General features: G+C 44.1%; 1 protein-coding gene across 3 annotated transcripts in view; it reads right to left on the minus strand.

The window, feature by feature from the left end:
* The window catches only part of PLEKHA1 (pleckstrin homology domain containing A1), a 73990-nt gene that overhangs the window by 19194 nt on the left and 39631 nt on the right, over positions 1–15165 (minus strand). For all 3 annotated transcript variants that reach the window (XM_075348628.1, XM_075348627.1, XM_075348630.1), the window contains exon 5: positions 9316–9413. In XM_075348628.1, the coding sequence (XP_075204743.1) occupies positions 9316–9413 (98 nt within the window). The remainder of the gene's footprint in view (positions 1–9315; positions 9414–15165) is intronic.

Genomic DNA, 15165 nt, shown 5'->3' on the forward strand with positions numbered 1-15165 from the left:
TGAACAAAATTTATTGCTGATTTTAAACTTTTTTTTTAAAAAAAAAAAAAAATAAAAACTGAAAATTGGGGCGTGCAATATTATTCATCCCCTTTAACCCCTTCACGACCGGCCGATTTTTCACTTTCCGTTTTTTTTTCCGCCATTCTTTTTCTGAGAGACGTAACTTTATTTTTCAGTCAATATGGTCATGTGAGGGCTCATTTTTTGCAGAACGAGCTGTACTTTTAAATGAAACCATCAGTTGTACCATATAGTGTACTAGAAAACGGCAAAAAAAAACCTCCAAATGCAGAAAAATTGCAAAAAAAGTGCGATAGCACAATGGTTTTTGAGATATTTTATTCACTGTGTTCACTATATGGTAAAACTGATGTGTGGGTGTATAGGTTTACTTTTATAAGGGGTTAAAAAACAAAATCGGAAGTTTGTCCGAAAAAAGTGGCGCACGTTTTACGCCATCTTCCGTGACCCGTAGCATTCTCATTTTTCGGGATCTATGGCTCAATGACTGCTTATTTTTTGCGTCTCGAGCTGACGTTTATAACGGTACCATTTTTGCGCAGATGCTACGTTTTGATCGGCTCTTATTGCATTTTGTGCAAGAGTTGTGGCGACAAAAAACCATCGTTTTGGCGTTTGGAATTTTTTTGCCGCTACGCCGTATACTGATCAGATTAATTGATTTTATATTTTGATAGATCGGGCGTTTCTGAACACGGCGATACCAAATGTGTGTATATTTTTTATTTTTTTAACCCTTTAATTTTCAGTGGGGCGAATGGGGGGTGATTTGAACTTAGGTTTGTTTGTTTTTTTTTAATTTAATTTTTTTTTTATTTTACTAGTCCCCCTAGGGGGCTATTGCGATCAGCAGTCCGATCGCTCTGCAGTATCTGCTGATCACAGCTACAAGGATGTAAACAGCAGATACGCTCTCTTTCTCTTTTGCTGTGCCGCTGGCACAGCGAAAGTGAAAGCAAGTCAGGTGTAGTACAGGAGTCATCACATGACCCTGTGCTACCATGACAACTATCGGGAGTCACGTGATCGCGTCACGTGACTTCCGGTATCGGGCGGTAAGTAAATGTTTACCGCGATCGCGCTTATAATGGCGCTGTCACATATTGACAGCGCCATATAAGGGGTTAAATGGCACGAGCAGATAACGATTCTGCTCGTGCCTAGCAGGCACACATCTCAGCTGTTAAAATCAGCTGAGATGTGCGCCGATCGCAGCATGATGCTGCCGGCAGACCGCGGGCAGTAACGTTATGACCGCTAGGACGTAATTTTACAGCCCGCAGTCGTTAAGGGGTTAAGTTAATACTTTGTAGCACCACCTTTTGCTGTGATTACAGCACAAGTCTCTTGGGGTATGTCTATCAGTTTTGCACATCGAGAGACTGCAATTCCTGCCCATTCTTCCTTTGCAAACGGCTGGAGCTGAGTGAGGTTGGATGGAGGAGTTTGTGAACAGCAGTTTTCAGCTCTTTCCACAGATTCTTCATTGGATTCAGGTCTGGACAGTGACTTTGCCATTTTAACACCTGGATACGTTTGTGAACCATTTGTTTTTTTCTTTTTTTTTTTATAACTGAAGGTTTTATTAAATTTTTTAAACAGACATGGAAGAAGTACATGAATGCATAGATCTGTCTCACAAGCATATGAGCAATAACTGTAAACCGAGAATCAGTGTACATATACTATCCACTAATACAATAAAAACAAGGAATGTGACAAGACAAACAAAACAATACTAGACAAGGAGATATAAGGAGGGGGGGGGGGGATGAAGTGGTGAGGGTGGATATATCAGGCTTCTATCAAAACCATACCTTACCATTTTTCTTTATTGGCCCAATAGGTGTCCCAAAGTGACCAAACGCTCTCAACATGATCTACCGTGTTATTTGACAGGGCAGATAAATACTCCATCCTTCTTACATCTTGGATCCGAGAATGGAGATCTGTAAGTGAAGGTGGATGGGCCGATCTCCAGTTACGGGCAGACATCTATGTAACAATAACCGCTTCACTCTTTTCCCCAGTTGAACAAGTGGTATATTTAATATATAGAATTTAGGATTCAGGGGAACCTGAAGGCCAGTTACTTTATAGATAAGGGATTGCACCAACATCCAGAAGCACTGGATAATGGGGCATACCCAGAATATGTGCGGTATGTCTCCTCCTGTAGCTCCACACCTCCAACAATTGTCAGGTATAGCTGGGTTTAGTTTATGTAGTAGTGATGGGGTGAGATACCAATACATGAGTAATTTATACGGATTTTCCTTCTAGACATAGCATGAGGATGTCTTCGAGGCAGTATCCCAGATCCGTTTCCACATACCCAAGGGAATGGTCTCACCAAGGAAATCTTCCCATTTCCTCATATATGTATGATCTGGCTTGTCTTCTGGGCAGGGGGTAATTAAAATATGGTATATATCTGAGATGAGGCCTTTAGTAGAGACCCCAGCTCTGCATAATCTCTCAAAAAGTGTAGGGATAGAGACTTCTATGGAGGTAAAAAGGGAGTGCATCAGGTGTCTAATATTTGTGAACCATTTCATTGTAGATTTTGCTTTATGTTTGGGATCATTGTCTTGTTGAAAGACAAATCTCCGTCCCAGTCTCAGGTCTTTTGCAGACTCCAATAGGTTTTCTTCAAGAATGGTTCTTTATTTGGCTCCATCCATCTTCCCATCAATTTTAACCATCTTCCCTGTCTGTTGAAGAAAAGCAGGCCCAAACTATGATGCTGCCACCACCATGTTTGACAGTGGGGATGGTGTGTTCAGGGTGATGAGCTGTTTCTTTTACGCCAAACATATCATTTGACATTGTGCCCAAATAGTTCGATTTTGGTTTCATCTGACCAGAGCACCTTCTATCACGTTTGGTGTGTCTCCCAGGTGGCTTGTGGCAAACTTTAAACAACACTTTGTGGATATCTTTGAGAAACTGCCTTCTTACCACTCTTCCATAAAGGCCAGATTTGTGCAGTGTACGACTGATTGTTGTCCTATGGACAGACTCTCCCACCTCAGCTGTAGATCTCTGCAGTTCGTCCAGAGTGATCATGGGCCTCTTGGATGCATCTCTGATCAGTCTTCTCCTCGTTTGAGATGAAATGTTTGAGGGACGGCCGGATCTTGGTAGATTTGCAGTGGTATGATACTCCTTCCATTTCAATATGATAGCTTGCACAGTGCTCCTTGGGATGCTTAAAGTTTTGGAAATCTTTTTGTAACCAAATACGGCTTTAAACTTCTTCACAACAGTATCACGGACCTGCCTGCTGTGTTCCTTGATCTTCATGATGCTCTCTGTGCTGTAAACAGAACACAGACTATCACAGAGCAGGGGCATTTATACGGAGACTTGATTACACACAGGTGGATTATATTTATGCTCAGTCAGGACAACATTGGATCAATGAACTTCTGGAGCGAGTTTGCTGCACTGAAAGTAAAAGCGGCCGAATAATATTGCACGCCCCACTTTTCAGTTATTTTTTTTAAAAAAGTTTAGAATAGGCAATAAATTTCGTTCAACTTCACAATTGTGTCCCACTTGTTGATTCTTCACCATAACTAACATTTTTATCTTTAGGTCTGAAGCCTAAAATGTGGGAAAAGGTTGAAAAATTCAAGGGGGCTGAATACTTTCGTGTGTGTGCGCACGCGCGTGCGTGTGTTCAATTCAAGGGGGCGAATACTTTCGCAAGGCACACACACACATACGTGTGTGTGTGTGATTATATATATATATATATATATATATATATATATATATATATATATATGTGCATGTGTATATATATGTATGTGTGTATATAATATATATATGTATGTGTGTATATATATACACACACACTAATATATATACATATACACATACACACACACACACACACACACACACACACGTACATATACATATATACACACACACACATACACGTTTGGACACACCTTCTCAAAAAGTTTTCTTTATTTTCATGACTCTGAAAATTGTAGATTCACATTGAAGGCATCAAAACTATGAATTAACTCATGTGGAATGAAATACATAAAGTGTGAAACAACTGAAAATATGTCCTATATTCTAGGTTCTTCAAAGTAGCCGCCTTTTGCTTGGATTACTGCTTTGCACACTCTTGGCATTCTCTTGATGAGCTTCAAGAGGTAGTCACCGGAAATGGTTTTCACTTCACAGATGTGCCCTGTCAGGTTTAATAAGTGGGATTTCTTGCCTTATGAATGGGGTTGGGACCATCAGTTGTGTTGTGCAGAAGTCTGGTGGATACACAGCTGATAGTCCTACTGAATAGACTGTTAGAATTTGTATTATGGCAACAAAAAAAGCAGCTAAGTAAAGAAAAACGAGTGGCCATCATTACATTAAGAAATGAAGGTCAGTCAGTCCAAAAAAATTGGGAAAACTTTGGCAAGCGTCTCCAAGTGCAGTGGCAAAAATCATCAAACACTACAAAGAAACTGGTTCACATGAGGATCGCCCCAGGAAAGGAAGACCAAGACTCACCTCTGCTGCGGAGGATAAGTTTATCAGAGTCACCAGCCTCAGAAATCGCAGGTTAACAGCAGCTCAGATTAGAGACCAGGTCAATGCCACACAGTTCTAGCAGCAGACATCTCTAGAACAACTGTTAAGGAGACTTTGTGCAGCAGGCCTTCATGGTAAAATAGCTGCTAGGAAACCACTGCTAAGGACAGGCAACAAGCAGAAGAGACTTGTTTGGGCTAAAGAACAAAAGGAATGGACATTAGACCAGTGGAAATCTGTGCTTTGGTCTGATGTCTGAGGAGTCCAAATTTGAGATCTTTGGATCCAACCACCGTGTCTTTGTGCGAACAAAGGTGAACGGATGGCTCTACATGGCTGGTTCCCACCGTGAAGCATGGAGGAGGTGGTGTGACGGTGCTTTGCTGGTGACACTGTTGGGCATTTATTCAAAATTGAAGGCATACTGAACCAGCATGGCTACCACAGCATCTTGCAGCGGCGTGCTATTCCATCCGGTTTGCGTTTAGTTGGACCATCATTTATTTTTCAACAGGACAATGACCCCAAACACACCTCCAGGCTGTGTAAGGGATATTTGACTAAGAAGGAGAGTGATTGGGTGCTACGCCAGATGACCTGGCCTCCACTGTCACCAGACCTGAACCCAATTGAAATGAGGTGAGCTGGACCGCAGACTGAAGGCAAAAGGGCCAACAAGTGCTAAGCATCTCTGGGAACTCCTTTAAGAGACTGTTGGAAAACCATTTCCGGTGACTACGTCTTGAAGCTCATCTAGAGAATGCCAAGAGTGTGCAAAGCAGTAATCAAAGCAAAAGGTGGCTACTTTGAAGAACCTAGAATATAAATAAAATATTTTCAGTTGTTTCACACTTTTTGTTAAGAATTTCATCATACATACAGACACTATTTTAGTTTTTTTACACCAATATTTTAAAATTAGGAGTCTTAAATAAATAAATAAATGATAATATATGACAAAAAAAGAATCTTATGCCCACAATATTAAACTGTTCAGCAGGACAGTGACTGGTCCACCATGATTACCTTCTTAGATCTGGCAGGTTTGGAAAAACATACTTTCTTCACTGCATTTAAATGCCTGTGAAGTGTCAAGGGGGTGGAGCCAGAGGGGTCATGAGTGTGGAGCCACTCCTGTACAGTCAGCTTGACGGCCACACCAGCCAGCTTGATTTGGATCACACGGTTTGGACTCCTCACCACAAGCCACTCGGTTAGGCCCCTTTCACATTGCGCTTTTACTTAGGTTCAGTGGTCTCGTCGGGGCATCCGTCCGAACTGCAGAAAACGTATATGCCCGAAAATGGTGCAAGACAAAGATCACGCTAACGGAGTCTGCTCCATTATAGTCAATGGCCCTGTTGGCACATGTGTACGAAACACGATTTGTGGGGTGGGGGCGGTTAAGACAGATGCCCCGACGGGACCACTGAACGTAAAAGCGCAATGTGAAAGTGGCCTTACATCTAGTGCAGCTTAGAGGTTTGCCATGTGGTACCCATGGCATGGCAATCAAGCCAGAGATGGACCAGGTGGTATAAGTATGTAAGAGCACAGAAATGTTTTTTTTTGTTTTTAAATGCAAAGAAAATTCCTAAATATGGGGCTCTGAAACATGAAGAGCAGGAAAGGTGATGCACATGCTCTATGGAGGTTTTTTTTTTTTTTTTTTTTTTTTTAGTTGTTCCACTGATCGCAAAAGGAGCAGATTACAACCCTGTGCCAGTTCTGGCCACTCCATTGACCGTGAATGGAGCAGAGCATGTGGAACCCTTTTCCATCCAAGGAAGGGATCTAAAGCCATCAGATGCCCAGTGATCTGCAAGTTATTTCCTATCCCACAGGTGAGTGATCATTTTGCGAAACCCCTTTAAAAAGGTCTTTTTCTCCATTATGCCGAATCAGTTAGAAGTATTTTACATATTGCATTTTAAAAGTACAATAATGAATAGATTAAGGCAAGCTCTCAACATCTCAACCAAGAAAGGGTTTATCTCGCAGCCAATCTACATTAGTTTGGGAGGAAAGATGGTTTCTGGCAGGAAACCAAACCTCCCACGTCTCTGAGCTTTTAATAGGCCAGCACCTCATGTCTCGAGATGGGACACAAAACACGTCCTCTACATTAACAAAGAAAGCCGCCTACGGATGAGCGCAGCACAAAGCCCTCCACAGCTCCTCTCCAATCTCACCAGGCAGATCTCTCTTAAATGCCCACGACATTATATACAGCGACCTAGTGAATACACCAGCCATAGGGGAAAATAGCAACGTTATGGGGTTTTGTTTTTTGTTTATTTTTACTGGTTTACACACTTTGGAATTTGTAGATCAGTACTTAAAGGCACTTTACATGCTGCGATATCGCTAGCGAGCGTACCCGCCCCTGTCGGTTGTGCAACACTGGCAAATCGCTGCCCGTGGCGCACAACCTCGCTTACACCCGTCACATGGACTTACCTTCCCTGCGACGTCGCTCTGGCCGGCGAACCGCCTCCTTTCTAAGGGGGCGGTTCGTGCGGTGTCAGAGCGATGTCACACGGCAGCCGTCCAATAGAAGTGGAGGGGCGGAGATGAGAGGCCAGAAGATCCCGCCCACCTCCTTCCTTCCGCATTGCCTGTGGACGCAGGTAAGGAGATGTTTGTCGTTCCTGCGGTGTCACACGTAGCGATATGTGCTGCCGCAGGAACGACAAACATCGTACCTGCAGCAGCAACGATATTATGAAAAGGAGCGACGTGTCAACGATCAATGATTTTTGCGATTGTTGATAGTCGCTCCTAGCTGTCACACGCTGCGATGTCGCTAACGGCGCCGGATGTGCGTCACAAACACAGTGACCCCGACGATATATCGTTAGCGATGTCGCAGCGTGTAAAGCACCCTTTAGTGTTCATATAGATGTAGTATTCTACGTTTAGCCAATCACTAATATGGCGCCATATCATTAAAAGATTATCCTCGTGTTCTAATGAGACAGCACATTGCATGGATGTACCAGCACTTTATGGTAAGGGTCCATCCTGACCGCTACGGATCCTGAGGATGAAGTAGAAGCACCACTTACCTGGCAGGGTTGGTGGCCCTCAGCCCATTCACTACCATTACCTATAGTGCAGGTGGTGGGGAGCGCAGCTGTGCAAGGACACCTCCCTAGAGCAGCGCCACAACCGCTTCATTCGTGGGCATCCTTGAGGTTGGACCCTCAGTGCTTAGCCATGATATACCAGTCTGCTGTACTCATGAGGAGACGGCAGCCCCTTATCGTGCCTCTTGCTGCCCACTTGCCATTGACAACCACTGTGAATCCACCTCTATATAGGGCGGCTGTCATTAATTGGCAGTCATGAATATAGTGCAGTCTCCTCTAGTAGTCTACTGCATATTTTCTTAACTGGTAAACAGCACAAATTGTCATCGCTATAACAACCCAGCAGACCGGTTACGATGACAGGCAGTCTTTAAAAGAGATTGTGTACCAAGTAAATAAGATATTCCTTATCCATAAGGGATAACATTGATCAATAGGGTACAAGTGTTGGGACATCTACCAACCCGAGTGTATTGGTCCACAGAGGCCTATCTAAATGGCGCAAAAGTAAAGTTCCTCCCCTCTATAGGACTGGAGGAGATAATGGAGTACTGCTCTCTGCCATCTCCAGCAGTCCCATAGAGAATGAATGGACGGAGGTGTGCATGCTCGCGCCGCCTCTAATCCTCATGGGTTCTGCAAAAGTCCTGTTCTTGGCATCAGTGGGGACTTAATCACAGACCCTCAGTTCCATATGTTCCATGTACAAAGGGATCGGTGATCATTAAGTTATACCATATCCTTTAAAAGGGAACCTGGGGAACCTGTCAAGTCCAATATGCACCCAGAACCACGAGCAGTTCTGGGTGCATATGTCTAATCCCTGCCTAACCATCCCTGTATACACTAGCATAAATAGAGATCTTTAAAAAAATTATTTGTAAAGATCCTTTATGATATGCAAATGAGCTCAGGGTCAAGTCGCAAGGGCATTAGTTTGCCCAACTAGTCCGCCCTCTTGGCAGGTTAGCACGGTCACAGGGGCGTGATTACATGCCATTCAATGCCCAGCATCATCTGCAGTGACGCGTGTACCTGTGTCTTATCAAAGCTTCAGACGCTGGGTTTAGGGTCAGTGAACATAAATCATAATTCCTGGCACTTCCGGTCATGTGCACTAAACCTCTCTGAAGCCTAAACGCGTACACCCGGCTTCACAGTGCGCATGACCGGAAGTGCCAAAGCTTCTGATCATGCACACTGACCCTAAACCCGGCATTCCGAGGTGGTGACAACGGACAGAGCTTCGTGCGTTACCGCTGAGGACAGTTGGCAAAGTGCATTGAAAAGCATGTTAGCGCGCCCCTGTGGGCATGCTAAGAGGGCAGACTAGTCAGGTAAAATTACGCCCTTGGGACTAGTCCCCGGCATCATTAGATTAGCATAAGATAAAAGATCTTTAGAAATACTTTTTCTAAAGATCTCTATCGATTCTAGTGTATACAAGGACAGTTAGGCAGGGTTTAGCAATATGCACCCAGAACTGCTCGTGGTTCAGGGATCATACAGGACCTGACAGGTTCCCTTTAAATAAATGAATAACTTTTATATTTGGCACAAACCCATTAAATAGAGCGTGTGCTGGTGACTGACTTTATTCGGTAGTAGTGACAATGAATCAGTATAAATATAAAAGAACACCCACTGTAATTTTGGTAGCTTTGTTGAGGACATTCACCCATTCTACTAGGTCTTGCTGATCGTTGGCTTGGAGGAAGTATTTTCTCATCCCGGCATTTATAACTGCAAGAAAACAGAATACAAGAAATCAGCCCCAAGATCTGTCAGTTACAAGAGCACCGGAGAAACATTACAAGGAAAGTGGTTATAGTGCAATTCCGTAATATAGAGTTGGAAATGGCTGGAAGGTGGAGCGTCACTTTAAGGCTGCTTTCACATATCCGTTTTTCGCCGTGCGGCACAATCCGGTAAAAAAACGGAAAGAACGGATCCGGCGTTTATTGCTGCCGGATCCTTTCTTTCCCCCATAGACTTGTATTAGCGCCAGATTGTGCCGCATGGCCTTCCGTTGCATCCGGCTTTTGCAGGATCTGGCAAAATTTGATTGATTGGCAGCCGGATGGAATGCTGAGGGGGAACGTATTTTGTCTACGGCGAAAAACTGCATCGCGCCGGATCCGGTGCCGCACAGCGTGTTTTATAATGGATGTCTATAGACGCCAGATCCAGCAAAAAAACGGATACTGAGGCTGGATCCGTTTTTTTTGCACTGCGAATGCTCAGTAGCACAACAGATCCATGAAAAACCGGAAGGAATGCATGGAAAAACGGATGCAATGGATCAGTTTTTTTGCCGGATCCGTTGCATCAGGTTTTTTTTGCAGAATTGTGCCGGACGGCAAAAAAAAAAACAAAAAACGGGTGTGAAAGCAGCCTAAGCCGGGCGGTGATCGCAGGTAAGAGGCAGAAAGGGGGACTGTGCATTACTAATACTCCCTTTTGCTTCGCGGTTCAGCATTAGACAAGTGCATCCTCATCACTGCAGACGGTGCATCCGCCAAGTCTATTCTGGCCTGGAGCACAGACAGGGGCAAGATTTATCCAAGATACACCGTAAATCAGAGGCCAGACCAGATCGCATTATGATCTCAATCCGAGGGCATTAACCCTTCCTGACGATACAGGAAAATAGACGCCAATGTCTTACGATGTTTTCTGTGTAGTAAGATCTCAAACATTAAGTAGAACGTCCACATATAGACGTCATCTACTATTATGGGTCTGTACACGGTCGTCCTAGTGACAAGTGTAATATTTAACGGGAAGAAATGTTAGGAATGAAGGAAGGAGGGGCGAGGAAGGAGGAATCCAGGGGACATGTTGGGATCTGTCCTCGAGGGACGTGTCCGTTACCAGCAGACATAATACAGAAGTGCTGTGATAACAAAAATCAGCTCCTAGACAGGTACTCATATTGGCCATTAAACCCAATGACAACATAGAAATACTGCAGGGCAATCAAGTCCATAAGATGGTACTAGGATGGACCAAGCCGGAAGGCTGGTTTGTCAATTTACACAGTCTAATCTGCAAGCGAATGAAGTTTCCTTGGTGAGACTTTCAAAAGTGGATCTACTTTATGTACAAGGGGAATGGTAACACCCAATTATTGCTTTCCACATACATTTCCAGGAGGAACAGATTGTGTCACAGTAGTCTATCCAAACAAAAAGTGATGCAAAATGTTTGTTTTTTTGTTGTTGCAGCAGCAGCAGACGCAGTAGCAGCAGCAGCAGCAGACGCAGTAGCAGCAGCAGCAGCAGACGCAGTAGCAGCAGCAGCAGCAGACGCAGTAGCAGCAGCAGTAGCAGCAGCAGCAGACGCAGTAGCAGCAGACGCAGTAGCAGCAGACGCAGTAGCAGCAGACGCAGCAGACGCAGTAGCAGCAGCAGCAGCAGACGCAGTAGCAGCAGCAGCAGCAGACGCAGTAGCAGCAGCAGCAGCAGACGCAGTAGCAGCAGCAGCAGCAGACGCAGTAGCAGCAGCAGCAGCAGACGCAGTAGCAGCAGCAGCAGCAGACGCAGTAGCAGCAGCAGCAGCAGACGCAGTAGCAGCAGCAGCAGCAGACGCAGTAGCAGCAGCAGCAGCAGACGCAGTAGCAGCAGCAGCAGCAGACGCAGTAGCAGCAGCAGCAGCAGACGCAGTAGCAGCAGCAGACTTTAATATACTACCCCATTGTCACCTTCTCCAGTATCCAGCACCGTTCTGCTCCTCCTCTTCGTGTGTATAGTGGCGACATCACTATATGGATCATTCAATGCCAGGCCTGCACAACACGCGGCCGCCAGAGAAATTGATGCGGGCCGCGGACCTGTGTGGCAAAAAACGCTCCCATCTTCCTGTATTCAAATGTATTGAACTCGACAAATACATTTGAACTCTGTGGCGTTGTGACTGTGGCAAAGGAGCTTCCATCATCACCGGCCCCAACATGCAGCGGCGTGCGTGTGTGCTCGTGCATAATATTTTGTGCAGGAAGCACAGCATGGGAGATATTTATTTTTCTGGCACAGTATAATGATACTTTTATTTTTAAGGGCACGGTGTTGGGAAGTGCTCCAGAAGACGAGGGATGTCTGCAGAGATGAGCTGGTTCTGGTGCTGCATTCATGTACTGAATGTGGTTGTGATCTTCTACATGTATAGCAATCCATAACATGCTTCATGCCTACATTAAAACAATCTCAAATCTTTAAGTTTTGAGTATTTTTATGAGGAGGATTTTGCGAATTTATGCTCCAAAAACTGAGTTTAAGTTAGCATGTGTTAACACTGATTTTTTTTGGAAGGAAAATCTCTCCAAATACTTAAAAATTGGTTGTGGTGATGTATTAATGTACTGATGTGGTTCTGATAATGTACTTATGGAAATACTGGCAATGTTCACCTTGGACCAAAAACAATTGTGCACTGAAAGGCTCTTTTAAAGTGTAAGTCTATGGAGCCTCGTTCTGACACTCCATAGGCTTACACTGCAAGTGTTACTTCTGGGTCACACAGAACAGTGTACAGTGAACAGGCTCTGCAGAGCAGTGAGTAGAGAATAACTGCGCTGGTTGGCAGAGAAGGAGGGTATATTAATATACACACTGAACTACATATAATATAATATCTATTATATATAATCTATAAATTTTACACATGAAAAAGGTATCAAACTTTGCAACTTCACTTTATAGATCAAAAAAAAAATAATAAATAAATAAAAATTGTAAGACCACCAAACCCCAGTTTTCCCCAATCTAGCTATGCAGTTGGAGTACAGATGACGTCAGTTGAAGTGTCCGTTCCTCTGTGTTATGCTTATTCAATACCATCTCCTGCAGCACCTTATCCTGATAAGGGCAAGTGCTGACCTTTTACTGCCATCCTCTGTACTCCAGCTGCATAGCTATTTGAACCTTCTAATCTAAAAGGCAAGTAATTAGACTGGGGAAAAGCTAGAGTTTGGGAGCCACTTAGAGGATTTGTCTTCAGTCGCAAAGTTTCGTAACTTCACATGTTGGACAAAAAAAAAAAAAAAGAAGAAGAAATAAAGTTTAGTTACCATATTTTTCGGACTATAAGACGCAATGTAGACGAAATGTAGGGGGAACAGCGGGTGGGGGGTGGGGGAGGGCAGGGAGTCTTATAGTCTGAACGTGGCTGCGGGGAATGAGAGTGCTGTTTGTCATCAGGGACACGAGCAGGCTGTAGCAGCACCTGCCGTGACCACGTGGGTCTGCTAATTACATATGCATGCCCATCATCTTGCCCATCATCCCTCAGCGCTGACAGGTGGGTGGGGGGTGTGCGCATAATTAACAGCCGCCCCGCATGATCATCCCAGGCAACTACAGCCTGTAGTGATTATGCGCGGCTGTATTCACTGCTCCTTGCGCATTATCATCAGCGCGGGGGGTAGTGAATATTACTGTATACTCACCGGTCACTTCCCTGCAACATCACGATCTCCTCCTGTCTGTGCCGGCCAGCTGATCGCTGTGCTCACCGCGCTCTACATAGATGATGTTATCGCTGTGCGCGCCGCTAGTCTCCACGCAGGTCAGCTGACAGGCAGACAGGAAGAGGAGCGATGCTACATACCAAGGTGACGGCTCCACACACGTTAGCGGCGCTGCTGCCGCCACAGACCGGGGGAGGAGCAATGCTGCATGGAGCAAGGAAAGGAGAGTATAAACGTTTATTTTTTTTGTGTGTGACACAGGATAACATGCCATATAGCAGGATGTATGGGGGTATATAGTAGGATGAGGGCATATTCCAGGATGGCAGTATATAGCAGGATTGGGGGCACATAGCAGGATGGGGAGCACATATATACAAGGATGGGGTCATATACAAGGCAGGAGGATCATTACCAGGATGGGGTACCTTAGAGAATTTAAGGACATTACCCCCATAACAGAGTGAGCAGCAGATCCTTGCCCCATAAGTGTGTCATGACCACATTTTTTGCTTTAAAATTTTATTTTCCTCCTCTATAACCAGGGTGAGTCTTAAGGTCTGGTGCGTCTTATTGTACGAAAAATACGGTACGTTGCCATGCAGAATTCACACAAGGGAAGATTTGTTTTTTTGAAAGTCAAATTTATTTATTTTTTTTTATTTAAAAATGCCAGGCAGCCTATAGACATGGCCTCCAAGGAACCCCTAGCCACATCACTTTGTGAGGGCCATACACATTAGCAGTATGAACTGGCCACGTATAACCTGGTGACAGGTCTTCTTTAAAGGAAAGATGAGAAAATAGGCAAGAACTGAACTGACCAAATGTGGGAGGAAATAGGTTTCTGACTAAATTAACCAGCAATTAGAGCAAAGCAGCAAAATGTGTATGAGTCAGACCAAGTTCAGATTTCAAAGAGCGCTCAGCAATGAGAAGCTAAATATAAAAGCCTCCAATGTCCTCCTCTGCCTTCCTCTGTACGAGAGGGCTCAAATGCAAAGCACAGTTTCCTGCACACTATATAAAACTAGTTTGTAATGAAATCCACAATATTAAAAAGTATAGAACTATTTTGTAATGTTCTTTGATTTGAAAGAAAAAAAAAAAAATACATACAGACAGACATACATACATACATACATACATACATACATACATACATACATACATACATACATACACTAAAGGAGTCGGATGTTTTTATAGACTTCTATTATGGATGGAGAAAGACACACACACGCCAGTCGGTGACTCGTTTGTAGCCCCCTACAGAGGAGCAGATCTTCATGCCGATACAACGGGTAAAGGAGATAGCATGATATCGCCAGTTAGTTTGGTGCAATAGTGTGGCATGTTTGATGTAAAAATACTGAATGAGGAAAAAAAATAAAATAAATAATATATGGGCCTTCCTGGATGCAAGTATACTGCTCATAATGAAGGGGGCACAAGGACTATGGGGAGCTTTGGCTCTTTATACCATCCCTTGGGTGTCAATATGAAGGAGGGCTACCTGATAGTGGTTCGCAACCATCTCTCAGAGCTGAGTGTGGCTCACAGTGAGAAAGGCTGTGAACTACTGACCTAGACAAAGAGCATTAAAGTGAACCTGTCAGGTGCAATATGGACCCAGAACCATGGGCACCTATATACACTATAATGAAAGAGAGAAAAACAAAAAAAAAAAAAAAACAAAAAAAAAAAAACAAAACACACACACACACACACAACACCACATGACAACCCCCCCCAGATCTTTAGAAAAAGTATTTCTAAAGATAGCATATAATAAACTAATAAGCCTAGAGACTAGTCGCAAGAACATGAGTTCCCTTGGCTAGTCTGCCCCCCTTAGCATGTTAGTACACCCACAGGGGCGTGCTAACATGCTAATGAACGTGCAGCTTCGCCACATATGCCTCACTCTTCATGGTGGCCGGCGGAGGATGGATGCACACTGGGCATGATCCGGAGTCCCCTGGACTTCCGATCATATGCACTAAATTGATGCCGGGTGTAAGCTTC

Source organism: Anomaloglossus baeobatrachus, chromosome 5 (assembly GCF_048569485.1).
Source record: "Anomaloglossus baeobatrachus isolate aAnoBae1 chromosome 5, aAnoBae1.hap1, whole genome shotgun sequence".
NCBI lineage: Eukaryota > Metazoa > Chordata > Amphibia > Anura > Aromobatidae > Anomaloglossus > Anomaloglossus baeobatrachus.